This window comes from Lynx rufus, unplaced genomic scaffold (genome assembly GCF_022079265.1).
Source record: "Lynx rufus isolate CCGP_SWC_20201006 ecotype Redwood Valley unplaced genomic scaffold, mLynRuf1.p SCAF_28, whole genome shotgun sequence".
Lineage (NCBI taxonomy): Eukaryota > Metazoa > Chordata > Mammalia > Carnivora > Felidae > Lynx > Lynx rufus.
In genome coordinates this window covers 6,996,152-7,023,558 of record NW_025814843.1, presented here as the reverse complement: position 1 = coordinate 7,023,558, position 27,407 = coordinate 6,996,152, and the positions used below count along the sequence as shown (strand labels likewise).

At 48.6% G+C, this 27,407-nt stretch overlaps 1 protein-coding gene across 1 annotated transcript in view; it reads left to right on the top strand.

Moving 5' to 3' along the window:
• The window catches only part of DNAH9 (dynein axonemal heavy chain 9), a 340,134-nt gene that overhangs the window by 247,634 nt on the left and 65,093 nt on the right, over positions 1–27,407 (top strand). The window contains exons 51-59 of the mRNA XM_047089868.1: positions 12–131; positions 2,833–3,021; positions 6,406–6,641; positions 11,851–11,973; positions 13,187–13,391; positions 14,384–14,548; positions 19,506–19,646; positions 24,048–24,218; positions 26,317–26,439. Of these exons, the coding sequence (XP_046945824.1) occupies positions 12–131; positions 2,833–3,021; positions 6,406–6,641; positions 11,851–11,973; positions 13,187–13,391; positions 14,384–14,548; positions 19,506–19,646; positions 24,048–24,218; positions 26,317–26,439 (1,473 nt within the window). The remainder of the gene's footprint in view (positions 1–11; positions 132–2,832; positions 3,022–6,405; positions 6,642–11,850; positions 11,974–13,186; positions 13,392–14,383; positions 14,549–19,505; positions 19,647–24,047; positions 24,219–26,316; positions 26,440–27,407) is intronic.

Sequence of the window (27,407 nt, the reverse complement as noted above, 5' to 3'; positions counted from 1 at the left end):
TTCCTCAACAGCACCTGAATGAAAACCTGGCCAAACTCACAGCCAAGTTTGAGAAAGCCACGGCAGACAAGCTCAGATGTCAGCAAGAAGCCGAAGCGACCGCAGGCGTCATCTCCCTTGCAGATCGCCTGGTGAGTGTGAGCCCCAGCAGCCTGAGCCTTGATCATATTATCCGAGCTTGTCAGGCGCCACAGAGGTGCAAAATAGAGCACAGCTTAGCGATGCTCTGACTTGGGGGGCGGGGGGGGAATAGTTAAATGTGCTGGGATGCGGGGACCAGATCCTGAGAAGTGTGAACGCACACCCTGGTGTGCTCAAAAGAGTTTTCTGGGGCTCCCAGGTGGCTCGATAGGTTGAACGTCCAACATTTTCCGGGGCACCCGGGTGGCTCAATAGGTTGAACGTCCAACTCTTGACTTCAGCTCAGTCCATGATCTCATGGTTCATGGGCTCAAGTCCCGCGTCAGGACTCGTCACAGCTTGAGATTCTCTGTCTCTCTCTCTCTCCCTCTGCATCTTTTCCCTACATGCTTTCTCTCTCTCTCTCTAAAATAATTTTTTTTAATTAAAAAAAAAAGTTTTCCTACAGAGACGGATCAGTAGGGAGGATGGGAGCCCTTGACCTATCAGACAGCCGGTGACACGTGACATGCTGATGTGCCTATACGCGCATCAGCCGGACGAAGGGGTCCAGGACGAAGGTAGCTGCGTGACGGGCGAGCTCCGAAGCTCTTACCCGTGTAACATCTGATGATGAGGGTGTGACCAGGATGAGGAGCTGAGAGAGAAGCAGGAGAGAAGGAGACCTCTCAACCCTGAGCATTTCTGAGCGTGACCTTGCCTATACGCACGTGTGCGCAGTCACACATCCGCACGCGGGCTCCAGCCTCCCTGCGAAACTAAATCCGAGGGTCACAGCAGGGTGCCTGTCTCGTGGGTGTCTAACAGACTGCCCCCCCCCCAAAACTTAGCGGTTTAGCACAACAACCATTTCATTGCCTCTCACGGGTTTGCGGGCTGGGAATCTGGGTAGGTTTCAACCAGCGGGTCCTCTGCCCTGTGTGGCGCCTCCTGGGGCCACTCAGCACTCTTCAGCCAGCGGCTGGCTGGTTTGCCACATGCACCTTGGCAGGAGCCCCTGGAAGGTCTCTCCAGCAGGGTACTTAGACGTCTTACATGGAGACCCAGGGCTCCCAGAGACAGAAAGCAGAAGGTCCCGGTCTCTTAAGGCCTGGGACCAAAACCCAACACAACATCACTTCCCGCTGCGTTCTGTTGGTCACGGGTTCACGGAGGGGGCACATAGACACCAACTCATTTTTTTTTTTATCTTTATTCACTTTTGAGAGACAGAGACAGAGTGCGAGCAGGGGAGGGGCAGAGAGAGAGGGGGACACAGAACCTGAAGCAGGCTCCAGGCTCTGAGCCATCAGCACAGAGCCCGATGCGGGGCTCGAACCCACGAACCGTGAGATCATGACCTGAGCCGGAGTCGGACGCTCAACTGACTGAGCCACCCAGGCGCCCCTGTAGACACCAACTCTTGATGAAAAGAGTGTCAGTATTCATTGCCTTTTTTAATCCCCTGCGGCTTATATGTTTCCTCATAAACCAGCTAAGATCCTGGAAGGCACCGTCCACGGGGTAAGATTTCTCTTCAATGGAGAGCCTTCACAGCACCTTTCTCTCCAAAGGTAGAACTGATGCCTTTTTTAGGTTTATTCCAGCCACCGTTTGTTTATAAAACGGAGCCAGGTTTTCTCGTTTAGGGAGAAGTGAGTCACAACCATGACTGAAATGAGCCATGGCTTCCGGGAAGAAAGGCGTGCGTCTGTGCAGTTGTCTGTTTCACCTGCTGTTGAGTAGCTTTGGGACGATGGTTTTAACTGAACAACTCCGTGTAGAGACAGCTCGTCTGCAAGAGGTAGTCCAGACCTCCCAGCTGGCCTCCCATTCCGCTCTCTGTTTGGCTTCCAGAACTTAGCACGGCCTTCTCTGCCTGGCCCGGGAGTTTTCTGAATTGATCCTCTTGGGAGGCAGGTGGGCTGTACAGGCTCTGAAGCCAACCCTGTCTCTACCGACCTAGAGGTTCTGGAGAGATCCTTCCACTTTCTGGTCTTTATCCGGGTCACCTAAAAACTGGGCATGGGAATGGTTGGCCTGGCACATCCTTAAGGTTTCTTCCAGCTGTGATGTTCTCTGATGCCGTCTCTCAAGGAAGGAAAGAGGGTCAGTCACCACGCAGACTCAGCTCTACCAGATGCCTACTGTAGAAAGGAGGCCCCTCCTCCCCAGAGAGGGGCTCCCCCTTGGAGAGGAGCGCCATACCAAAGCGGGGCGGGCAGAGTCAGGACGTGTTCCGCCATCTTGGTGCCTCACGCACGGCCGTGTTTCAGTACTTCTGACTCTGGGCCTTCATTACCACGTCTGTCTCCCCGCCCACTGTGAATTATTTATAGCGCATGGGATTGATTTTATTTCTTTTCCTCTCCCCAGCATTTGGAGAGGAGAGGGGGAGGTGCATGAGCTTCTAGTATGTTTGCATCCCAGGCACCGTGCTGAGTGATGAACCGACACGGTCGTATTTAATTTTCTCCAAGCCTGCGTTCATAACCCTGTAATCCATCCACAGCCCCAATAGCACAGAACAGAACAGGGTCTTGTTCCCCAAAAATGTGCGACTCCCCGTGGATCCACAGGGCCACCTGACCGATGTCCCGAGACTGCTGCCACCAGACGAGCACCGTGCGTCCCGTGTGACTCAATCCCGGGGTCTGTATGCAGCCTGTGGGATGATGCGTCGTCTGTCCTCTCTGCTCTCTGAAACCACAGGTGAGGGGACTGGCCTCAGAAAACGTGAGGTGGGCAGAGGCCGTGCAGAACTTCAGACAGCAGGAGAGCAAACTCTGCGGAGACGTGCTTCTGACCACGGCTTTCGTTTCGTACCTCGGCTTCTTCACGAAGGGATATCGGCAGAGCCTCATGGACGGCACCTGGCGACCCTACCTAAGCCAGCTAAAGGTGCGTACAGCCTGGATTTCTCCTACAGCTCTACAGCCAGGGAGCTCTCCTGGCAATAGAGTCTTCTAGCTCTTTCTTGCATGCTAGCACCTGAGCATCCCCTAGTGATCTCTGGGGTCTGGGAGGGAGACCTATGCAGCCGTGTTCCCATACAGTGCCCTGCCTTGCCATCCACTGCCCTCTGGGCCACCTGAGGACAGTGCGCCTCTCCCCTGTAAAAAAAAATTTTTTTAACGTTTATTCATTTTTTGAGAGACAGAGCAGAGCATGAGCGGGGGAGGGTCAGAGAGAGAGGGAGTCACAGATTCCAAATTGGGCTCCAGGCTCCGAGCTGTCGGCACAGAGCCCGACGCGGGGCTCGAACCCATGACCCGCGAGATCATGACCTGAGCCGAAGTCGGACGCTTAACCGACTGAGCCACCCAGGCGCCCCGCATCTCTCCCCTTTAATTGGGCTCTCCGTGGGCACTCTGGTCCACTGCCCAGCAGGCTGTCTCAAAACTGCGAACCCCAAGAGTCCCCAAAATCACCCTGAGTTGCCTCCACTGCCTCTGCTCTTGAGCCAAATGGCAGTGTCACAGTGGGGCCCAAGGCTCCCTTCCCAGATCTGCAACGCACCTTGTCACCGGGTCCCAGGGCTGCACATTCTGTGCCCGTGGCTCATGGACCCCCTCGTGCAAACCCTTCTCCCTCCTTCTGTCATGTATAGTCGGCCTGTCCTCCTAGCTCCCGGCCCTTCCCCCTCTCCTGAGGTGGCCAAGTGGGGAAATGCCGGTTCCTGATCGAAAGGGGTTCTAGAGCCGACAGTCAGAATAATTCCTAATCCTGTCCACTTTCCCATGACTCGTAGTCCTCAATCCACAAATGTTCACCGAGGCGTCAGCCTGTGTGTCCTCCCTAAAGGCCAGGAGGGCCGCAGGAAGGTCCCAGTCCGGACGGTGGAGGAGACTAGGTTCATGAAAATTGGCTACAGTAAGAGTCAGCCGGACAGTTCACCATGTACAGGAAGAGTTGAATTCCAGAATGCATCTGTAGGTAGAGACCCAGAGCATAAAACCCATATTGTCTAGTGGTGGTTGGTTGCGGAGATCAGCTCACAAAGGCTCATTCACTCGATGATTTGTGGTTTAAAAACTGTTACGGGGGCGCCTGGGTGGCGCAGTCGGTTGAGCGTCCGACTTCAGCTCAGGTCACGATCGCACAGTCCGTGAGTTCGAGCCCCGCGTCGGGCTCTGGGCTGACGGCTCGGAGCCTGGAGCCTGCTTCCGATTCTGTGTCTCCCTCTCTCTCTGCCCCTCCCCCGTTCATGCTCTGTCTCTCTCTGTCTCAAAAATAAATAAAAATGTTAAAAAAAAAAATTTTAAAACCTGTTACGGAAATACATACACACGTACATACTGTTACGGTACTAGGAAATAAAAACGAAGCTGTCGTTGATCTCGAACACCATGGGAAAAGAAATTGTTTTGTTTTTTTTTTTAGTTTATTTTGTGTGAGAGAGAAACAGAGTGAGCAGGGGAGGGGCAGGGAGAGAGAGGAAGACAGAATCCCAAGCAGGCTCCTTGCTCCCGGGGCAGAGCCTGACCTGGGGTTCGATCCCATGAACCGTGAGATCATGACCTGAGCCGAAACCAAGAGTCGGACGCTTAACCATTTGAGCCCCCCAGGCGCCCCGAGAAAGGAAATTATTAAAAGGGCCGTCATCAACTGAGTGAATAAAGATGGGGAGCTCAGTGGCAGCTTAACGGGGATTTTTCTGGCTTGGTTTGGGGTTTGTAGGCACTTTTGTGCTGTAGCCCCTTTGGCGGTCGGGAATGGGGTGGGGGGACCTATGGGTTTCTTCTCACGAGAATGTTTTTCGTGCATAAAATGGTCTTGAAATACATTTCTGATCCCCAGGGTAAGGATGGTTTAGAACTGGCCGTCTGCAGCCCTCGTGAGTGAGATTAAAGGAAAGGGGAGGGATCGGACGGGGTTTCCTCAGGTAACTGGGAAGACAGACCACAGAGGACGGAGGCACAGACAGGTTAAAGGGGCATGTGTGCGTGAACCTCACAAACATCCCACTAAATGAAAGCAGACACGAAAGGTCGCCTGTCCTAGGACTCCATTTATGTGAAGTATCCAGAGTAGGTAAATACATAGAAAGTGGATTTGTGGTTGTTGGGAACCGGGGGGTAGAGGGGAGCAAGGGAGTGACGGGGCTTCCTTTTGGCATGAAGAGAAATGTTTTGGAACCAGATAGAGTTGATGGTCACACACATTGTGAAGGTACCAAATGCCATTGAATCGTGCACTCTAAAATGGTTCTTTTAAGGGGCACCTGGGTAGTTCAGTTGATTGAGCATCTGACTTCAGCTCAGGTCACAATCTCACGGTTCATGGGTTCAAGCCTCACGTCGGGCTCTGGGTTGACAGCTCAGAGCCTGGAGCCTGCTTCAGATTGTGTCTCCTTCTCTCTCTGCCCCTCTCCCGCTTTCACTCTATGTCTCTCTCTCTCTCTCAAAAAGAAAGAAAGATTTAAAAAAAAATTTGTTTATTTTTAAATTTTTTTTTAATGTTTATTTCTGAGACAGAGACAGAGCATGAGCGGGGGAGGGGCAAAGACAGAGGGAGACACAGAATCCGAAGCAGGCTCCGGGCTCTGAGCCATCAGCACAGAGCCTGAAGCAGGGCTCGAACCCACGGACCGTGAGATCATGACCTGAGCCGAAGTCGGTCGCTCAACCGACTGAGCCACCCAGGCGACCCCCGAAACGTTTTTTAATAAAATAAAAAAATAAATGAAATGGTTCATTTAAGTTATGTGAATTTTACCCCAATTAACAAAAATGCGCGCGTGCCCCCAGTGGAAAATAGGACTAGCAGCAGAATTGAGCTGAGAGAGGTCAACAGAAAAAGGAAAGGAGGAGCCCTATAATCCACCCTGGAAGTGGAGTGTTCTGGGCAGGGAGAAAAGTAGGCACCTCCGGTTGTGTGCAAGCCGGGCCTTCATCAGCAGGGGGTGACATACGGGACAGCAAGGGTGGCGTGGGCTGGCAGCGACAGGGGAAAGCCCACGAGGCCAGGGGCCCGCGTGAGAATGAGAGAGCAGCAGGAAAGTGACCCTGTTAACACGGGCGAGGGCAGACAGGAGGCTGTTGCTAACGTACAAATCATCGATGCTAGAAATTTGATTTGGGCGAATGCGCTAACGGACAAAGGGTCACCGAGCCTGGCTGCTGCTGTTCACCCACCGAGAGAAAAAAGGCCCTCAGGACGTTCAGAAAACCCGCTTCCAGAAATAATCGCGCAGCCAGGAAAGCACTTTTCAGGGGCATTTGGATCTGGCTGAGAAGGCTTGCCTCTCCGTTCTGAGCGCGTGCCTCGTTTCTCCCTCGTCAGGTGCCCATCCCCGTCACCCCCACCCTGGATCCCCTGAGGATGCTGACGGACGAGGCCGACGTGGCAGCCTGGCAGAACCAGGGCCTCCCCGCAGACCGCATGTCCGTGGAGAACGCCACCATCGTGGTCACCTGTGAGCGCTGGCCGCTCGTGGTTGACCCGCAGCTACAAGGCATGAAATGGATCAAGAACAAATACGGCGAGAACCTCCGGGTCACCCGGATCGGTCAGAAGGGGTAGGTGGCTGAGCACATCACTTCTGACTTTCGCCACCTGTGCAGAGAGAAGACAGATGGAGTGAGCGGATCGTAAGACAACCCCAGCGGGTTGTCTCTACCCTCCCGGTCCCTCCGCGAGCCTTCCTGTGTTTCTCTTCCCATTTTAGGACGCCTCTCCATGGAAGATGCCTGGGTAGTTGTGTTTGTCATTAGGAATCGTGCGTGCCCGCCTCCTGACCCATCAGGGGCCCTTTCTCCCCGCCTTCCCACCCCCCTCCCATCGTGTTCACACTCATACCTCTCCTTGGACATGACCTCCCCATCACGCTCCACCATAAGGCAGTTCTGTGTTTTATAAAGTCTCCCTCACATTGAGCCAAAAAGTGCCTGTCTTAGCCCATCCTGGAGCCCACTTGTCTACCCACTGTTTCTGCCTCCGGCCCAGCGCCCCCCAGAACAAACCCAAACGCGGTGTCTCCTGAAGAATGAGCAGACATAGCAGTTGGAAGCATGGTAGCCAAGTTAGCGGTGAACCCCCGAGAGCCCTTTCACCTGCCTCGTACAGCTTCACACATTCCCGATGGGGCCATTACTACACGAAGGGACATGAGTGTCTCTGAGAATGTCTGTCAGCACCCACCACACTTCACGACCCCAGACCTTGGCGTCTCCCACCCCATGGCTTCATTGACTGGGTTAGAACTTAGCTTTGTAGTGTCTGCTCTGGATTCTTGTCTGTGACGTTAGGATACGTGAGCGGGATAGGAGGGCGCCATGGGGAAGAGGGGGAGCGACAGAGATCATTTATTGCCAGTCCTGGTGTTAGGGACCTTATCTCAAATGCTTTCCTTAGTCCGCACAACTGATAAGACGAGCACGACTGGTACCATTTCACATCTGAGGAAACTGAGGTTCACGGAAGCAAATCAACGTCCGCAAGAATATACCATTTTGAAAGCAGTGGACGTTTGTACGCCCATGTTCATAGCACGGTGCACAATATTCAAAATGTAGAAGCGACCTTGGGGCGCTTGGATGGCTCAGTTGGCTGAGCTTCCGACTTCGGCTCAGGTCATGATCTCACGGTCTGTGAGTTCGAGCCCCGCGTCGGGCTCTGGGCTGACAGCTCGGAGCCTGGAGCCTGCTTCGGATTCTGTGTCTCCCCCTCTCTCTCTGCTCCTCCCCCACTCACGCTCTGTCTCTCAAAAATAAACATTAAAAAAAAAAAGTAGAAGCAACCCAAGTATCCGTCGACACACGAACGGATGAACGAAACGTGTCGTATCCATGCGGTGAAATACTAGCTTTAAAAAGGAAGGCAGTTCTGACACGAACCTTGAGGACATTATGCTGAGTGAAAAAAGCCAGACATGAAAGGACCCAAAAGATCTATGACACAAAAGATCTATGTTGTAGATCTGTCGGGTGCTTTTCTAGATACCGTATGGTTCTACTTGTAGGAGGTCCCTCAAGTTATCAAATTCGCAAGAGGCAGAAAGCAGGATGGTGTTACCAAGGGCTGAAGGGAGGGGTGTGGGGAGTTGCTGGTTAAAGGGTACAGAGTTTCAGTTTTGCAAGGTGGAGAACTTCTGGAGACGGAAGGTGGTGACGGTAGCATGATAATGTGAACGTACTTGATGCGCCGAGCTGGGAAATGGAAATGGAAACATCCATAACTGCTTTCTTTTTTCCCCTCGCTAACTTAGAACTCAATCAAAATAGGATTGTTGCAGTGATGTTACATGAAAGGATTCCTGTGCATAAAAACACACTTTGGCAGAGCTTTGCTTGAAAACTTAATCAGAATTTAAAAGCGGCTGACATGGGAGATTTTGTGTTACGTATATTTTAAGCACAATTTTAAAATAATTAAATTTAAGAAAAAAAAAAAAAACTGACGGAGGCAGCATTTGCTTCTCAGTTAGAAACCCAGCCCACAGCCACCAAGGTGAGGTGTGGTGGTCTGGTCACACGTCCCAGACGCGGTTGCCCAGAGGTCCAGACCAGCCGGTGTTGTTTAAATCAAACACGCAATGTTACAAAAATAGTTCAAGCAAATATTGACTGCCAGATGGATCCTTTCTTCTAGAGAGGATAAGAGGAGAAATGAATCCCAAGGTACGCCCGGGTATATTTTAACCTGTGCCATCGATCAGACTAATGTCATCCTGGCCTCTCCCCGCACTTTGATCAAAATACTCCTTTCTAGGGGCGCCTGGGCGGCTCAGCTGGTTGAGTGCCCGACTCTTGCTTTTGGCTCGGCTCATGATCTCACAGTGCAGTGCCTGCTTGGGATTCTCTGTCTCTCCCTCTCTCTCTGCCCCTCCCGTATACGCGCTCTCTCTCTCTAAATAAAAACAGAAATAAACATCAGAAAAATCCCTTTCTAATTGGCCAACAACTGCCTTTTAGATACAAGCGTTTTTCCTCTTTGCTCGTCCTATATCCCTAGGTACCAAAAACAGTGCCTGACACATAGTAGGGCTTCGGTAAACACGTGTGCAGTTAATTCTCTGTTTTCTGTCCATCCACTTTTCTGTTGGGTGCTTTTCTAGATCTGTTGTATATTATCTGAATGTAAATATTATATTACAATGTGTGTGAAGACTGTTGGGTATGGTCTCCCTTCATCACATGAGTGGATATCTGCTCTGGTGGGTCATTTGTCTTTTAGTCTTATTTATGGGGTTTGACACATGACAGCTGTGGGGTTTTGTATGAGGGCTTTTTTTTTCGAGTTCATTTATTTCTTGAGAGCAAGAGAGAGAGAGAGAGTGAGCAGGGGAGGGGCAGAGAGAGAGAGGGAGAACCGAGAATCCCAAGCAGGCTCCACACTGTCAGCGCAGAGCCCGATGTGAGGCTCGAACTCACAAACTGTGAGATCGTGACCCGAGCCAAAACCAGGAGTCAGACGCTTAGCCGGCTGAGCCACCCACGTGCCCCTGAGGGCCTCCTTTGTGTCCAGATATGTCATCCATTTATTCTATATATCATGATTAGAAAAGCCTTTTTCTCTCCAGAAATTATATAAATATTCACCTAGATTTTTTTAGGGCTTTTGTAGGTGTTTTCTTTTAACATTGAAATCCAATCACCTGAAATATATTTTAGGGTGCTATATAAGATACAGACCTGGGGCGCCTGGGTGGCGTAGTCGGTTAAGCGTCCGACTTCAGCCAGGTCACGATCTCGCGGTCCGGGAGTTCGAGCCCCGCGTCAGGCTCTGGGCTGATGGCTCAGAGCCTGGAGGCTGTTTCCGATTCTGTGTCTCCCTCTCTCTCTGCCCCTCCCCCGTTCATGCTCTGTCTCTCTCTGTCCCAAAAATAAATAAATGTTGAAAAAAAAAATTAAAAAAAAAAGATACAGACCTAATTTTCACTTTCAGGTGGTCAGCCACTGTTCTAATACCATTTATTAAATTCTCCATCCTTTCCTTGATTAATGAGAGACGACATTTTACTCTGTATTAAATTATTTTATTACAGTCTTTATTCTTTTCCATTTATATAATACTATACCAGCCTTTAATTACTCAGCTTTGTATTTAGCAACATTTATGGTGGCAACTCGCATTACAAAAGTCATGTATCATCACAGTAAAAAGGGGGGGGGTGATGTTACAAAATAAAAGAAATTAAATACCCTATAATTCATCATTCAGGGGAAAACTCTAACTTTGGGGGATATGATACCGTTTCAGATTCTTCCTATATATCCAGTTTGTTCGAGTTATAGAAAATATTTTAGAATTTGCTTTTTCCTCTATATCTATATTGTTAAAGTTACATAAAATATTTTATTTTTTTTAATTTATTTTTGAGAGATAGAGGGAGGGAGGGAAGGAGAATATGAGTGGAGGAGGGGCAGTGAGAAAGGAGGTCAGAGGATCTGAAGCAGGCTCTGTGCTAAGAGCAGAAAGCCCGATGTGGGGCTTGAACTCATGAACCATGAGATCATGACCTGAAGTCAGATGCTTAACTGACTTAGCCACCCAGATGCCCCTAAAATATTTTAGTATTAGCTAACATGAATACCTCCTCTTTTTCTTGGTAGCTTTTATGTTTTTAATCATCCTTATTGTTTTCTTTTAGGTTACCTTTAAGATGTATTTATGATCAATCTCTATAGTTTTATTGTTATCTATTGTTTGAATTGGAATTACATCAAACTTATCCATATATTTAGAGAAGATCAACCTTTTAACATGCTTATTAAACTCTACATAACACTGACACTTTTGAAATAACCTGGTTTAGGCAATTGTTAAATAAATTAAGGTATATAAGTAGAGCCTGACACCCAGTCATAGAAAATTATTTTAGAAGACTATTTAAGGGGTGCCCGCATGGCTCAGCCAGCTGGATGTCTGACTCTTGATTTCGGTTCAGGTCAAGATCTCACTGTTGATGGGATCAAGCCCCACATCGGGCTCTGTGCTGGCAACACAGAGCCTACTTGGGATTCTCTCTCTCCTTCTCTCTCTGTCTCTCCCCTGCTCATGCATGCTCTTTCTCTCAAAATAAATAAACATTTTTTTACATAATAATACAATTTTTAGGGTCACCTGGGTGGCTCATTGGTGAAGCGTCCGACTTCAGCTCAGGTCATGATCTCACAGTTCATGAGTTCGAGCCCCGTGCCGGGCTCTGTGCTGACAGCTGAGATCCTGGAGCCTGCTTCCGATTCTGTGTCTCCCTGTCTCCCTGCCCCTCGCCTGCTCGCACTCTCTCTCTCAAATAAACGTTAAGAAAAACATTAACATAATAATAAAATTTTTCAAGTATATATTTAATGAGATGGGGAAATGTTTCTGATACATTTTACGTACAGGAACCAAATGATAAATGTGCTGCGTGACATCCAATAACAAACAAAGAGAGGTGCAAATGTAAGTTAAATTATACATGAATAATGTATAGCAAAATACAAATAATAAACTCGAGAATATAATATATCCAAATATACGTGTTAAACACCAAAATGTAAATGACCGATGGAAGGGTTACATTCATTTCCTTATTTTTTTTTTGTATTTTACAACTTTTCCTTCTTTCTAAAACTTTATGAGATCGCATAAGTATCACTTTAAACAGAGAAGCACGTGACCGCCGAAGTCATCCCAGGTAGCCGCACCTCCACGTTGGCCACTGAGGCCACGGTCGTCCTGTTACGTTTCCTGTGGATCCGCACTTTGCCACCAGCTCACACTGCCCGACTTTCTCCCCAGGTATCTCCAAACCATAGAGCGTGCCCTGGAAGCTGGAGATGTGGTGCTAATCGAAAACCTGGAAGAATCCGTTGACCCTGTCCTGGGTCCCCTGCTCGGGAGAGAAGTCATCAAGAAAGGACGGTACGACTTAGCCACGTTGTTGATCCTGTGTGAGGAACTGGATGGTAGCCCCAGGTAGAACCGTGAGCAGATCTGCTCTGCCCAGAACACGTTCTCCTTAACTCCCGTCAGGTGGCTCCGACGGGACCCAAGGGGAACACTCAGCTGCCCTTGACTCGTAGAGACAGTTTCCTGGAATCACTTAGCTCCCGTCCGGTCACGTCCTCCTCGACTTCCCCCTACATGTTAGCGGCGCACTGTTTTGGAAGAACTTTAGAAGGAAAGCGGTCAAAACGCAGACTGACTCGTAAGCATGAGTCATTTTTACCCATGCCAGACTTCTGGGTTCTGAGAACTCGGTTCTCTGTCCATCTGTTGAGTCCCGGTGGCTTTGGGGGCTGGTAAGTGGTCAAGGGCTCAGCAAGCGTCTGGCAGAAGGAGGGACACGAGAGAGGTAATTATTATGATGGGTTGCTTCATTCCAGAGCCTCACCCACTGCCCAGGCCATAAATACCCTTTCCGTGTCCTTAGGATGTGCTCACTTACCAAATTAACCACCTTAGCAGTTACTCTCCATCAGCCAAGAAAGAAAAAGGGCCGGGGCGCCTGGGTGGTGCAGTCGGTTAAGCGTCCGACTTCAGCCAGGTCACGATCTCATGGTCCGTGAGTTCAAGCCCCGCGTCAGGCTCTGGGCTGATGGCTCGGAGCCTGGAGCCTGTTTCCGATTCTGTGTCTCCCTCTCTCTCTGCCCCTCCCCCGTTCATGCTCTGTCTCTCTCTGTCCCAAAAATAAATAAAAACGTTGAAAAAAAATCTAAAAAAAAAAAAAGAAAGAAAAAGGGCCCCATCGCTGCTAGCCCAGAAGGCACCTTTCTGCAAACTTAGGGTGCCCTTTCCTGCAAACACTTTACTGCCATCTGCTGGGCACGTTTCATAACGTACTCATCTCCCTGGGCAACTCCCTGGATGCCTCTCCCTGTGGTGGCACATGCAAAATCCAGCATGGTGGCCGTGGGAGAAAGTCTTCCACCCTCCACCCCCGTTCCAACCCACATTAGGGCAAATAAGAATCCTAGCGTTCAGGCTAGACCTGCTTGAGACGAATCCGAATGTGGCTATATTGTTTGCTATGGTCTTACAAAAAACAAACAAACAAAAACCATCTGGAATTCTGTCCCCCAAACCAAGTCTCACAGGAAGGCACCCCACCTTCACATGACCCTTCGTGTTCCAGATTCATCAAAGTCGGAGACAAAGAATGTGAATACAACCCCAGCTTCCGTCTCATCCTTCACACCAAGCTGGCCAATCCTCACTACCAGCCCGAGCTGCAGGCTCAGGCCACCCTGATCAACTTTACGGTGACCAGGGATGGCCTGGAGGACCAGCTGTTGGCCGCCGTGGTCAGCATGGAGAGGCCGGACCTGGAGCAGCTGAAGGTTCGTGGGGGATCCACCAAGGAAGGGAGGAAGAAAATGCTCTGTGACTGCTGCGGTGATCTAACAGCACAGAGCCTGCTTGGGATTCTTTCTCTCTCTCATTCTCTCTCTCTCTCTCTCTCTCTCTCTCTCTCTCTCTCTGCCTGCACTCACTCTCTCAAAATAAATAAATAAACTTAAAAAGAAAAGAAACAGAAGATGACCAGAGTAGCTGCAGCTGGGGCCCCCAACAGGAAGATTGTTCTTTCCAGGGCTCGAAAAGCAATAATCCCATGCAGTACAAGGGCAAAGAAATGACAGCTGCCTGAACTCACGCGTTCCCCACCCCCCCCAGTAGCATCATAGTGCTTTAGGGTATGGAATCTAATGATCAGGAAGGGAAGACGAGGGGAGGTCAGCTTGGACCCCGGAGCCCCACTCTGACTTTGAAGAAGGCTCCAGCGATGAGCTTGTCTAAACTTGTCAGTTTCTGTTGATTTTTTTTTTCCAAGTAAAGAGCATCTACAGGAGAGCCATTCATTTGGGGCAGTAAAGAGGTAATAGAGGTGACCTTCCAGAGAATGAGAACTTGACCCTACCCTCTGACTAGTCACACAAATAGTTTCCACTGAGGGAACACGCTATGTGCCAGCACTGTGTTTTCTCCTCTGAGAAGGGGCTGGGGCTAGCCAGCCAAGGTTATGGACACATTAAGAAGGTACCTCAGGGGCACCTGGGTGGCTCGGCCAGTTGAGCGTCTGACTTCGGCTTGGGTCATGACCTCGCGGTTCGTGAGTTCGAGCCCCGCATCGTGCTCGCTGCTGTTGGTGCAGAGCCTGCTTCAGATCCTCTGTTGCCCTCTCTCTCTCTGCCCCTCCCCTGCCTATGCTCCCTCAAAAACAAGTAAAAACGTTAAAAAAGAAGACCCCGTAGCATTTATCTGTTCAGACCTACGCCAGGCATAGGGTGTGCTGGGCTCCTGCACCTGACTCCCCCTTGCTCTATGTTTGCAGTCAGATCTCACCAAGCAACAGAACGGGTTCAAAATCACCCTGAAAACACTAGAAGACAACCTGCTTTCTCGCCTCTCTTCAGCATCTGGGAACTTCCTGGGGGACACGGCCTTAGTGGAGAACCTGGAGACCACCAAGCAGACGGCCGCGGAAGTCGAGAAGAAGGTAAAACTGCCTGGCAGCGTTCCCAGGTAGCGTTGGTAGGTTCCCACATTCCTTCCAGAAAGTCAAGGCAGGCGGGATTCCTGAGATCACCACCTCACGCCGTGCATCAGGGAGTTCCCGCCTTCTGGGCAAGGAGTTTGACCCCTCAACTCCACAGACATTTGGCGAGCGTGAACTCTGTGCCTGCTGAGAGTTTGCACACTTGCCCCGAGGCTAAGGAATCGCACCCCTGTGCGCCGTGAGCGCTGGCTGGCTCACGGTTGCTCCCTGAGAAAGCCCGCCAGCCGGCAGAAGTCTCGCAAGTCTGATTGCAATGCGAGCAGCTTCCGTGGCTGCTCAGGAAGGCCAGCTCTCAAAAACGGCTATCATCCCGGGAAACTGTGGTCTCTAGCTTCCTTCCTTTACCTCACATTGTCTGGAAGGCTTTTATTCCCCCCTGTGGGAGACGGGAGGACAGGATTTGAGGGCGTCCGAGCCCCTCGCCCTTTGCGGGGAGGCTGCTGAAACTATACAGGCTCTTTTTCATCCCCAGCCCTGCTCTTGGATCAGAGGAGCAATGAAGATACTGGTTCTGAGCAGGATAAATGAGTCTGTAACAGGACACCTCGGAGGGAAGGCACTGTTGGTCAGATTAATTGGGATTTCTCCACACATCAAAGCCGTTGTTGTGGGTCGGGACAGGGTAGGAAAAATGAGAGGTGATGACGGGTGGTGTAGGTAGACCAGCTGCTCATGCCCACACTGGGGTAACAGACAAATGAAGTTGGAATGGGAGCCTGAGAGCAGGAAGGTCCAGGTTCACATCGTCTCTGTGGCCGCTGCTTGGCCACCAGGTTCCACTCCTGGTTCTCTGTGGCCTCCATATCTCTAGAAAAGGGAGTGCAGAGTTTGTATAGTAATTGTGTACAAGTCCCCCTGTCTTGGGTAGGAGAGATGGGGCCTGGGGGGACAGAACCCAGCTCACACATGGTGATATATGGGTAAAGTTTTAGCCCAGAAAACATCTCAGATTCCAGGAATAAACACCTAGATAGGCATTGATGCCAATAACTGAAAGATGAGAGCAGAAATGGATCTGGGGATGAGAAGACATTATTAGTTTCGTTTGTGTTGCGTTGAGTTTGGAACGCCTTTGGGCCATTCACATAGGTCCCTTCCTTGAGTTTCCAGATAAATGACCTTGGTTGGTGCTAAGGTGCTAAGAGTCATCAACAAGTAGTTGATCATTGAAACTGAGAGCAGAGGAAATCATGGGGGAGGTGTGTGTGCAGTGAGGAGACTGAAGAATAGAGCGTTGAGAGGAATCCTGAGACGTTTTAGGAGAAATACAGAACATGTCGACTGTGGAATAGAGCAGACAGATGGGAAGAAAAACAGGAAAATAAGGGATTGTGAAAGAAAGCATCTCAAGAGGGTGTGCCGGTGACGTTGAATGATGCTGATGACTCAAACAAGGTATGGCTGGGATGTGGCCACTGAACTTTGCAGAAAGGAGTCATCGGTGATCTTGGGGAGAATGGTTTCCGTGGTGTCGTGGAAGCAGAAGTCAGACTGAATTAGAATGAGAGCAAATGGGATCAGAAAAAGGGAAAGAGACTATAAGCTACCCTTGAAAGAAGCCAAACTGTGAAATGGCAGAGAGAGAAAGGATTGCGACTTAAAGGACACATGGGTCCCGTGAAACGGGAGAGATTGGGTGCAGTAAGATCTTCACCAGAGGTGGGAGGATGCCTGGTTTGTAAAGTAAAAGCCGCAGTTGATAAGAGAAGGTGAATTTACAGGAAAAAGAAGGAACAATTAATGTAGCGGGGTACATGAGAAAGTCAGAGGAAATCTAATTCAGGTCACAGATGATGAGCTTGTCTTTGGAAAGATGGAGAGCTAGTTCCAATGTGATAGGGGTTGGGGGCAAGCATGAGTCTAGAAATGAGATCCATGGTCCATGGATCCATCCAGGCAACTGAGGTAAGGAGACAGAAACTTCAAGGAATCGGAGGAGAGGCAGAAATTAAGGAAATTCCATCCTGATGGTCTCTCTATAGACGGTGAAAGCATGAGTCACGTTCACCTGCGGAGAGCGAAGGAGTGGTAGTGAGGCAGTTTGGGGAGGGGAGTGAAGGTTTACTGAAATAGGAGTAAAAGTTAATTCAGGAAACATAATTAGTGGACAGCATTAGGAACCCAGGTGAGCTTGAAAAGGATGGATCTGTGATAACACCATTCTGAGTAGCTGTTTTTGTTCAGTCCACCCCCTTCCGAGAAGCTTTGTCTTTAGCTACTGAATTTAACCCACTTACGTTTATTAACATTATCGGTAGAGTGAATTTCTTTCTACTGCCTTCATTCGTGTTTTCTATTAACCACGCTTATTTGTTTTTTTCTCCCGTCTTGATTTTTCATCATTCTTATCTTTATCCTTTCCTGATTTTAAAGTTAATTTACTTTGGGGATACCTGGGTGGTTCAGTCACTTCAGTAGAGATCTGACTCTTGATCTCGGCTCAGGTCATGATCTCACATTTCATGAGATTGAGCCCCATGTGGGGCTCTGCACTGTCCATATGGAGCCTGCTTGGGATTCTCTCTTACTATCTGACCCCCCCCCTCGTCATGTGCACATACTCTCTCTTGCTCGCTCTCTCTCAAACTTAAAAAAAAAAGTTAATTTACTTTATTTTATTGATTAACCTTGTTTCATTTATATATGGAAATTATATTTCATTTTATATAACTTAACAATATATATACTGATTTAACAAAGTCTAATATAAAGGGATATATAGCCTCTCCCAAGACAATATAAGGACTTCAGAATACTTTGATCATCTTTTTCCATCTTCTGTTACTGTTTTATAATATTTTAGTTCCACCTTCTACTTCCTTTTCCTATGGTGGTCATTTTTTTTTTAACATTTATTTATTTTCTTTTTTTTTAACATTTATTTATTTTCAAGAGACAGAGAGAGACACAGTGTGAGTGGGGGAGGGACAGAGAAAGAGAGGGAGACACAGAATCTGAAGCAGGCTCCAGGCTCCAAGCCATCAGTGCAGAGCCCCATGTGGGGCTCGAACCCACGAACCACGAGATCATGACCTAAGCCGAAGTCGGACGCTCAACTGACAGAGCTCCCCAGGCGCCCCTATGGTGGTCATTTTTATAGCCCTTGTTATTTAGATTAACCACATATTTAAGAAATTCTCAGATCTCATTTCCCCCTTTTGATGTGATCTTCTAATTGAGGCAAATAATTATTTCTTCAAAGGTCTGTGGATAGTAAACTTTCTTTGACATTGACTGCTTCTTCTAAAAGCTCTGGTCTTTCACCGGATCGGAAAATTCTCAACCGTTATGCCTCCAAGTGTTGCTTCTCCCTCGTTCTCTCTGTCCTGTATCTCTGTTAAATGTATTTTGAATCTTCTCTTTCTGTCTGCCAAGTCTCACAACCTCATACATATTTTTCATCTTTTTCTTTTCTCTCTGAGCTACCTTTGTTCCAATTTCCTCAGATCTGTCTTCTAGTTTTCATCTTCTCCTTCCAGCACTGGTCCATTATTTAACCTGTGCACTGGGTTTTTCATTTAAATAACTGAATTACTTAAAAAGTCCTAGTGAGTTCATTTTTTTTCTAGGTAATAGCTGCTCCTCTTTCTAATGTCCCGATTTTATGTTTTTCTTCAGCTCTACTGCTTTTAAACCGAAATAGTTAATGGTGAGTTATAGATTGTTCAGGGATCTTCAGCTGTTGGGATGCTAATCCTCCTGGGAATTTTGGGGGAGTAGATTCTCATTTTCCCCCTTGGTAACACTTCCTTCTGAAGTTCATAATTGTTTATTGCAAGCTGATCTTTGTAAAGGATCGTTGTGGTTTGTTTTTTTTTTTCCTGTGAGAGTCTCAGAAATTATCATTAGTTTCACTCGTAAGGCAGGTCATACTGAGGCTTGTATTTAGTGGCCTCTTCTGTCAGACTCCCTCTCTGACGCTTGGGTCTGTTTCCTCATTTTTACCTGTGATAAGACATTTTCTGATAATAAACTACTCCATTGAAAGAGATCCTCTTTCAACCTAGATGGATCTAGAGACTTGAATGCTAAGGGAAATGATCAGAGACAGATAAATACCCTATGATCGCACTCATATGTGGCGTTTTAAAAAATGAAACAAAAAAGAGAGACAAGCCAAGAAACAGCCTCTTGACTGTAGAGAACAGACTGACGGTCACCAGAGGGGAGGTGGGGGTGGGGGGGCAGTAGGTGATGGGGCTAACAGCACACTTATCTTGATGAGCACCGGGTGATGTATGGAAGGGTTGAGTCGCTATATTGTACACCTGAAACTAATATCACGCTCTGTGTCAACTATACGGGAATTAAGGGTTTTTTTTACTAAAAGGAGAGATCCTCTTTGTGAATTTACATATGAACTCTTTCATAAAAATTAAAACAAAATTCAATTTATGCTGTTTTCACTGGACTTTCACTGCCTGTAATACTGGTTTATTTTCAAGTAATATATGCATGTGTGTGTGTATGTGTGTGTATTCTCATGCTTGTGAAAGATCACCTCCTTTCTCACTGATGCTCTATTAAAAAAAACACACACACACACAACAGGGGCGCCTGGGTGGCTCAGTCAGTTGAGCATCCAACTTTGGCTCAGGTCATGACCTCATGCATGGTTCATGGGTTCAAACCCCGCCTCAGGCTCTGCGTGGACAGCTCAGAGCCTGGAGCCTGCTTCAGATTCTGTGTCTCCCTCTCTCTCTGCCCACCCCCACTTCAAAAATGAATAAACATTAAAAAAAAAAAAAACCACAGCAGCTTCCTAACCTTCTAGCTGCTATCCCCACCCAGACCCACCTGCCCCACACACAGACACAGTGTGTGTGGACACAGAGAGGCCAGGCTGATGGGTTGGTTGAATAGCGGTTGAACGGACCACTCTTTCTTTCCCTACCAGGTCCAGGAGGCCAGGGTGACGGAAGTGAAAATCAACGAGGCCCGCGAACACTACCGGCCCGCAGCCGCCCGGGCCTCCCTGCTCTACTTCATCATGAATGACCTCAGCAAGATCCACCCGATGTACCAGTTTTCTCTCAAGGTGACCTACACCTGTGGGGTTTTGCGTAAACCTGGTCATACAGCCACCCAGCTGTCCGGGAGGGCTTACCCGCAGGCTCCGTTGGCTACAGCAGGTCTATCAGATCAAATCCGGGGGACCCGTGACGGTACCTTCAGACCCACCTTACAGTCCTCATCTCTTTAACTGGGTCACTCAGGACTCACGGGTTATTCCCACAGGAGCAGGAGCTGTCCCAGCCTCACTCACTCAGGCGACACGGTGGGTGCTAAGCTTACTGAAGGCAAGGAAGAGAACCAAGAAATATCAGAAGTGGCCCCCCACTGCCCCCCAAAAGAGCTTAAAATACGATGGGGACGATCACAGGTGTGCGTGTCTTTCATGGGGTTAAAGACCAAGCAATGGCGTCAGTCCAGCCTTCAATTAGTTTCCTCGCTACCCTAAGTTCCTCCAGGCGACTGCTTTATGGTTGCCGAGATATTTCTAACACCAAAGGTGTTAGCACATTGTAAGTGCTGACTGCTCTTAACTTACTCATGAAAAAATAAAGCCCTATAAATTTTAAGTGAATCGATGAAAGTCTATCTTTCTCCCGTAGGGTATGCACAGTTGAAGACGCATTAGGGATAGTGCAGCATTTCTGAACAACCTCTGTGGTTCAACCTAACAGAGGATGGACACACACACACACACACACACACAGTCAGAGCTTACCCCTCATTCTGCGAAGGGGAACACTTGATGGAGGTCAAGGTGTGGGGACGGAGGTGAGCAGGTGAGAAATCAGGAGGTCTCCAGTCCCTGGGGCTCATTCAATGGCGGATGGCATTGTACCGTTTCCGGGTCCCCTTCCCTCAACTCAGAGTCTCTGCAGACGAAAGGAATTGTGTTTATATTTTATGCGCTTAAAAGCGATCTAATGCTCCCTCTCTCTCTGCCCCTCCCCCGTTCATGCTCTGTCTCTCTCTGTCCCAAAAATAAATAAACGTTGAAAAAAAAAATTAAAAAAAAAAAAAAAGCGATCTAATGCTTGGCCTCGTATTCAGGTCAAAGCAAACGATGAAAGAATTACGAGATGTTTGAAGACAGCATAAGAGTTAGCATGGTAAGCAGAATAGCTATAAGAGGGCTCCCCAGTTCTGAGAGTGGCTGAAAAGAAATCAAATGAAACCCAAGAAAAGATGTGTTCGGAAACCTGGGGAAAGTTGTTTTGCAGCAATAACACCCTGATCGAGGCTTGTGTTGTCATAGAAGCACTGTGTTTTTTTGGCGGGGGAGGTATTTGGCCCCCATACTGTTACTAAGACTTGCCAACCAGCTTGATCATTGAGAGCAGATTTAAATGCTTAATGATAAGAAGGTGAAGGGTCTTCAGAGGGACCGAAACAACAGTATACTTAGAAACCTTGTGCGATGGGAAGAAAAACCAGTCCCTGGGGTCTCCACGGTCTCGGCTTTTGTCTGAGGTTGGGTTTTACGGTCGCTGTTCCAGCCACAGATCCCTGTTTCCCAAATGGCTCTGAGCAGGAATATGTCCAAATGTGTCTCTTGGCTTTTACACACCCAGACACTCTTCAAGAGCCGGTTTTGGAAAAGCTGGGGAGCTCGTACCAAGGTTAAGATGGAACGGGGGTGTGTTGTCATTTTTCTCCAGAACTCAGCCAAAGGCTAAGAGAGGGTTAATGAGGCTTCACTGGCCGAGGACCAGGGGGTCATGAGAAAGATAAGACCGCTGGCTGGAAGGCCTATGTCCCTCTGTTTTGTGTCTTCTTTGCAGGGGGACAGTTGGAGGAGGGACCTTGTTCAGAGAGGGGGGGAAGGGAAGAATCAGACAGAAGCAAAGAGCACAGAGCTCTGATCTCAAACCGAAGGCCTGTTGACCTATTTTCAGAGGGCTTTTCACCCTCCTTGGTGGTGAAGCTCCAAGAGTCGGGACAACCACTAATCCAGGTGCCTGGCTTCCCGTGAAAGTGTGTTGGATTTCAGTACTGAGCCCCCATTCCTTCCACACAGTAGAAGTTGGCTGGAGCTAAGGGGATGGGTGGCTCCTCCAGGACCAGCTTCTGCCTCCCTCTGGCCACGTTCCTTCCCCTCGTCCCCGTTTGGTCTTACACACCTGGCCCCTGGGGCATCTGAGTTTGAGACCCTCGGTCTGGAGCATCTCTCATGCTTTGCCCAAGCTCTTTAGGGCACTAGTGGGACACATTCATTAACAGATCTTTTGAATGCCTATCATACGTGAAGAGCTGGGCTGGATTCTGGGTTGCTAAGGACTGACTTCCATCCTCAGTGTGCCCACAATCTGGTAGAAAGGACAAGATGAAACATATATTTTTTAATTTTTAAATGTTTTTATTTACTTTTGAGAGAGAGAGAGAGAGACAGGGTGCAAGCGGGGAAGGGGCAGAGACAGGGAGCCGCAGAATCCAAAGCAGTCTCCAGGCTCCGAGCTGTCAGCAAAACCCCGACATGGGGCTCAAACTCACAAACCATGAGATCATGACCTGAGCCGAAGTCGGACGCTTAACTGACTGAGCCACCCAGGCGCCCCCAAGGTGAAACCTATCTAAGGCGCAAGGCCATGGACAGGGGCCCTAGAAGAGTGACAGGGTGGTTAGAGCCAGCCATGGGACCGTGTGCGCAACAGATGACCTCCAGGAGGGGGTCGTACAAGCAGAGGTCAGCCCAGCGCTGGCTTCCTCCTGGAAGTCAGGAGGATGGGAGTCCCCTTTAGGATGGAACGGAAAAGGGAGCCCAACTTAGCTGAATGTAAAGAAAATGCTAAGCGTACCTAAGTCTTTGCATTTTCTTTAGGTCTTTTTCCTGACTCGTGAACCACCTTGTCTAAACTTAGTAGCTGGAGATTCTTTACTGATCACTATCATTTTCAATAAAGATAGTTTTAGGGAAAAGAAGGCACGGTAACGCCCTGGGGAAAGCTATACACTCAGTCTCTGCAGACTCACTCGCCAGTATAAGTTTTCCAGATTTCTCTGTGTGGACCTGGGGGACAGGACCCACCTCCACTGAGCTAATCTCCAGCCTACGAGGTGTGGGCACACATCACCGTGGATTGGGTTGAAGGCAGTCAGAAGATTTTGCTAGGATCATCAAAACTGAATGAAGAAGGGAGCCTGCAAGGGTTTCCTTAACAGGAAACACCATGGAACTTTGAAAAAAAGGAGGTCCTATTTTTCCCCCCATTTTGCAACTGAGGAAATCTCGAGATACAAATTTTATATGGTTTCCACTGAGGTTTAAATACCTGGTGTTGGAAAGACCCAAGACTCCTTTTTTTTTCTTCTTCTTTTTTTTTGAAGCCACCAAAGGGCAATAGAGTAAAGACTGGAAATCTGCATAGCCACGAATTGGAAAGGCCTGATTATATCTTGATTTTTATTTTCTTTAATGACTCATTCTATGCATATCACAAAGTGCAGCATTCCTAATCTTGATTTGTATAAATGCTGTATACGTGTAAACCACGAAAAATTGATTCATATCATTTGTATTTCATAAGAGACCCTTAATGTTCAGAAGACGTAGCCAAAGCAGGCCTCGCACCCTGCTCTCTGATTCAGGAGGGGTCTATGAAGAAATAAAGGGTGTGTAAAAGGATTCCCCAAATGACTGCAGACTTAGGAGGAAGAAAAACAGCACATGAGATTCTGATCATTACCAAAAGGAAAAGTAATTAATTTTAAAATATTGTGAGTACCTATTATGTACAAGAGTCTCTTTAAGACAACAGATTTGTCCAACCCATTTTGGTTCTACCATCAGGAATTCTGGAATTTACTGGATAGTATCACTAATCCCAGCTGGTTATTGTTGACCGTGCTTACCCATTTGTGGGGGTGGTTATCCAACAGAACTTACTGGATCTAATTTAATTATTTTGGTTCCTGGATAGTCACTTTTCACCAGTCAGAACTGTAGGCTCTTCTGTGTATGCCTCATAGCTTTGCCCACATCATGGCAACGTAACAATTCATACGAGCAAACTAAGAAAAGAGCTCATAGAATGTTGTCTTGTTGCCACGGTCCCTTCTTTTTAAAAAAAAAAAAAAATTTTTTTTAACGTTTATTTATTTTTGAGACAGAGAGAGACAGAGCATGAACGGGGGAGGGTCAGAGAGAGAGGGAGACACAGAATCCGAAACAGGCTCCAGGCTCTGAGCCGTCAGCACGGAGCCCGATGTGGGGCTCGAACTCACGGACCGCGAGATCGTGACCTGAGCCGAAGTCGGACGCTTAACCGACTGAGCCACCCAGGCGCCCCAACCACGGTCCCTTCTTGGCAGGATATGCTGGGAAAACATTTCTGAGGCTGGCAAATTACAGTATTCTTCACAGGTGAGTCTACTAGTTACGTATACAGAGATCTGTGTAAATTACCAGTGTCCAACCTCCTGCCCCCAGGCCTTCAGCATCGTCTTCCAGAAGGCTGTGGAGAAGGCCGCTCCGGACGAGAGCCTCAAGGCGCGTGTGACCAATCTGATAGACAGCGTCACCTTCTCCGTATACCAGTACACCACACGTGGGCTCTTCGAGTGTGATAAGCTGACCTACCTTGCCCAGCTTACCTTTCAGGTAAAAGTAGAATCAAGAAGTTTCCAGAAAACACGTCATTTTCCAGTGCCCAACCAGCAGGTGTAAAGAAAGTTTGCTCTTTTCACTTCGCTTCCCATAGAACGTGAAGACTATTAGGCTCTACGCAGAGGCATCGGACAAGAAGGTCCAATATGGCGCGTGCATGCTGCCTCACCATTGTCACACTCATGGCAAACATGCCTAATCAACCATTGTACTCGTTTACCTTGGATGACCTAGGATCCTCCTCAACACTGTCCTCCAGCAGGCCACTAGCCATCAACCCAAGCTGGCACTAAAAATGGAACTCAACGGCCATACCAAAAACTAGATACTTTTTGAGATGCTAGAAGAAATGTAGAGCATCCCTCATTATTTATTTACCTCTAGGGATGTGAGTTTCATGCCCCAACCTTCCCTCAAAATAAGAAATTGCAAATGTCAGGGCACCTGGGTGACTTGGTTGGTTAAGCGTCCGACTTTGGCTCAGGGCATGATCTCACAGTTTGTGAGTTCGAGCCCCGCATCGGGCTCTATGCTGACAGCTCAGAGCCTGGAGCCTGCTTCACATTCTGTGTCTCCCTCTCTCTCTGCCCCTTCCCTGCTCATGCTCTGTCTCTCTCTGTCTCAAAAATAAACAAACATTAAAAAAAATTTTTTTAAAGAAATTGTAAATGTCTTTCCATAGCCATAGCAGATTTGGCCTTGAAAAGGTCCTTAAGTACTCTGATTCTCAAGAGCTTGGGGGGCATCAGGGACTTCCAGTGTTAATAAGAAAACCTTGTCTTCCACTTACTCTCAACATCAAAAAGCCACGAGAATTTATTTCCTCGCATTTATCCCTCTAATCATTTAGGTTTGGGAATTTTTTCCGTAAGTTAACTGGGAACACGCTTAGATTATCTCGAAGGCCTCTTCCAATTCTAAATACCAGATATGCTATGATGACTTCTGGGCTGACTCTGTTTGCATGTTCCAAAGCCTGAATCCACGGGGCAGTGTTAGTGTGGCTCGTCCCTGTCACCCTCTGTATTCCCTCTCCAGCCCAGAAGCATGTGGTGTCATCAGAAGAACGTGGGGCACCTGGCTGGCTCAGTCAGTGGAACGTGTGACTCTTGATCTTGGGGTCATGAGTTTGAGCCCCACATTGGGTGTAGAGATTACTTCAAAAAATGAAAGGGGCACCTGGGTGGCTCAGTCAGTTGAGCGTCCACCTCTTGATTTCGGCTCAGGTCATGATCTCATGGTCATAAGATCAATTCCTGCGTCGGGCTCTGTGCTGACAGCATGCTCGGGATTCTCTCTCTTCCTCTCTCTCTGCCTCTCCCCTGCTCACACTCGCTCTCTTGCTCTCTCTCTCTCTCAAAACAAAAAAAAAAAAAAACGAAGGAGGAGGAGAAAGAGAAGAATAAAAAGGTTTCATCAAATTAATCCCACTGCCCTGCTTGCTGGTCACTCCCCTATTCTGGAACCCCTTTAGCATTATTGATTCATTCGTGCATTTCTCTCTTGCATGTGTCCGTATGTGACTTTGACATCCTCCTCAGGCATGTCGCTTATATGTGTCATCTTCTCAGATCGCAGAGATGTGCTCCATGGCATTTAGGACGGATACACAAAACGCTTGCTAATCAAGGTACCTGGTCGCTCACTGCGTGCATTTATGTCACCCTGATGTTGGTGGGTGAATATACACATACGCAGAAGTGACTTGCGCAGATAACCCACTTTCTTTCACTCCACCCTCTTGAACGTTTATTTTTGTTTATTTTGAGAGAGCGAGCAGGGGAGGGAAAGACAGGGAGCGAGAGAATCCCCAGCAGGCTTCACGCTGCCCGCACAGAGCCCCATGCGGGACTCAAACCCACAAATCGTGAGATCATGACCTGAGCCGAGTTAAAGAGTCAGACGCTTAACCGACTGACCCACCACCCACCCCAGGTGCCCCACACTCCACCCTCTTTAAAACAGCCAACACTGATGAGCACGCTCTAGGGTTCAAAGCAGCGATGATTACACCGAGTGCGAACCCCCAGATCTCCAGAACCCTATGACCAGCACCCCTAAAGCATCGTGGTATCGTTCTTCCGCCTTGCAGATCCTCCTCACGAGCGGGGAAGTGAGTGTGACCACGCTGGATTTCTTGCTTCGATCTCCGGGGCAGACGGGCGTCACCAGTCCCGTGGGCTTCCTCTCCCATCAGGCCTGGGGTGGCATAAAGGTCAGTAGAAAAGGCCCCTTGAAAAAAGTCAAGTTCTCAGCTCTTGGAGTTTCTCCCCTGACACTTGTCCCTATGAAGTCGGCGCGGCGCTCCTTGGGGGTTAAACACGGGTGCGTGCCTTCACCTGGCCCCCCACAGCAGAGCTCACCCTTCCCGGGCCTGCTGGGAAGGCTGTCAGTGGAACAGGTGCACGCTGGTTCAGGGCTCTGCCCTCAGGATGTGGGGCGACAGGAAGATCCGGGAGCTTCCCTGCCTCAGCCGAGCTGCCTTTCACCTGCCGGCACTGAGGGCTGGACCGCGGGCTCCTCCGTGGGGCCCTCAGGCCGTGTGGGGGTGCTCCAACAGGGCCCCCCGGAACCAGACACCTGCCAGGGCTCTGTTCAGGCACATCCATGCGGGTCCTAACTCGGTGGGGGATGCATCCCAGGCTGGGATTCCTACCGGTTCATAATAGCTCACATTTATTGAGCACCTGAGAAATGCATTTTCTTCTCACGTTCACCCGGGACATCGATGTTCTTTATTCGCATTTAACGCAAAGCATGTTTTCTTTCCATGTTACGCAGCTGAGTGTGGTTGGGATTCTATGAACGTTATTCCACGAAAAGATCACAAAGTATAAGCTCCTTGCTGTAGGGACCATGCCTGCATTGATGTGACACGATGGGTGTGTGATATGATGCCGAGCAGTGACGTTGACTGAGCAGTTCCCCCCTGCAGGGTCCGGGCCACCATCCACGTAGGCAGCCGTCGGGTGCACACCTGGATGCTTACACACAGCAGGTGCTGGTGCTTTGGGGACACTGGCATCTACACGAAATTAATCCTCTTTGTGATTATCCATGTTTGTTGCATGTTATACACAGTTCATAGAACAAAGGACTCTCGAGTGACGGGAGTGGTTCTCTTGCTCTTTACATTTTTTATTAAGTTTTTTAAAATGTTGAGATGATACGAATTCACATGCA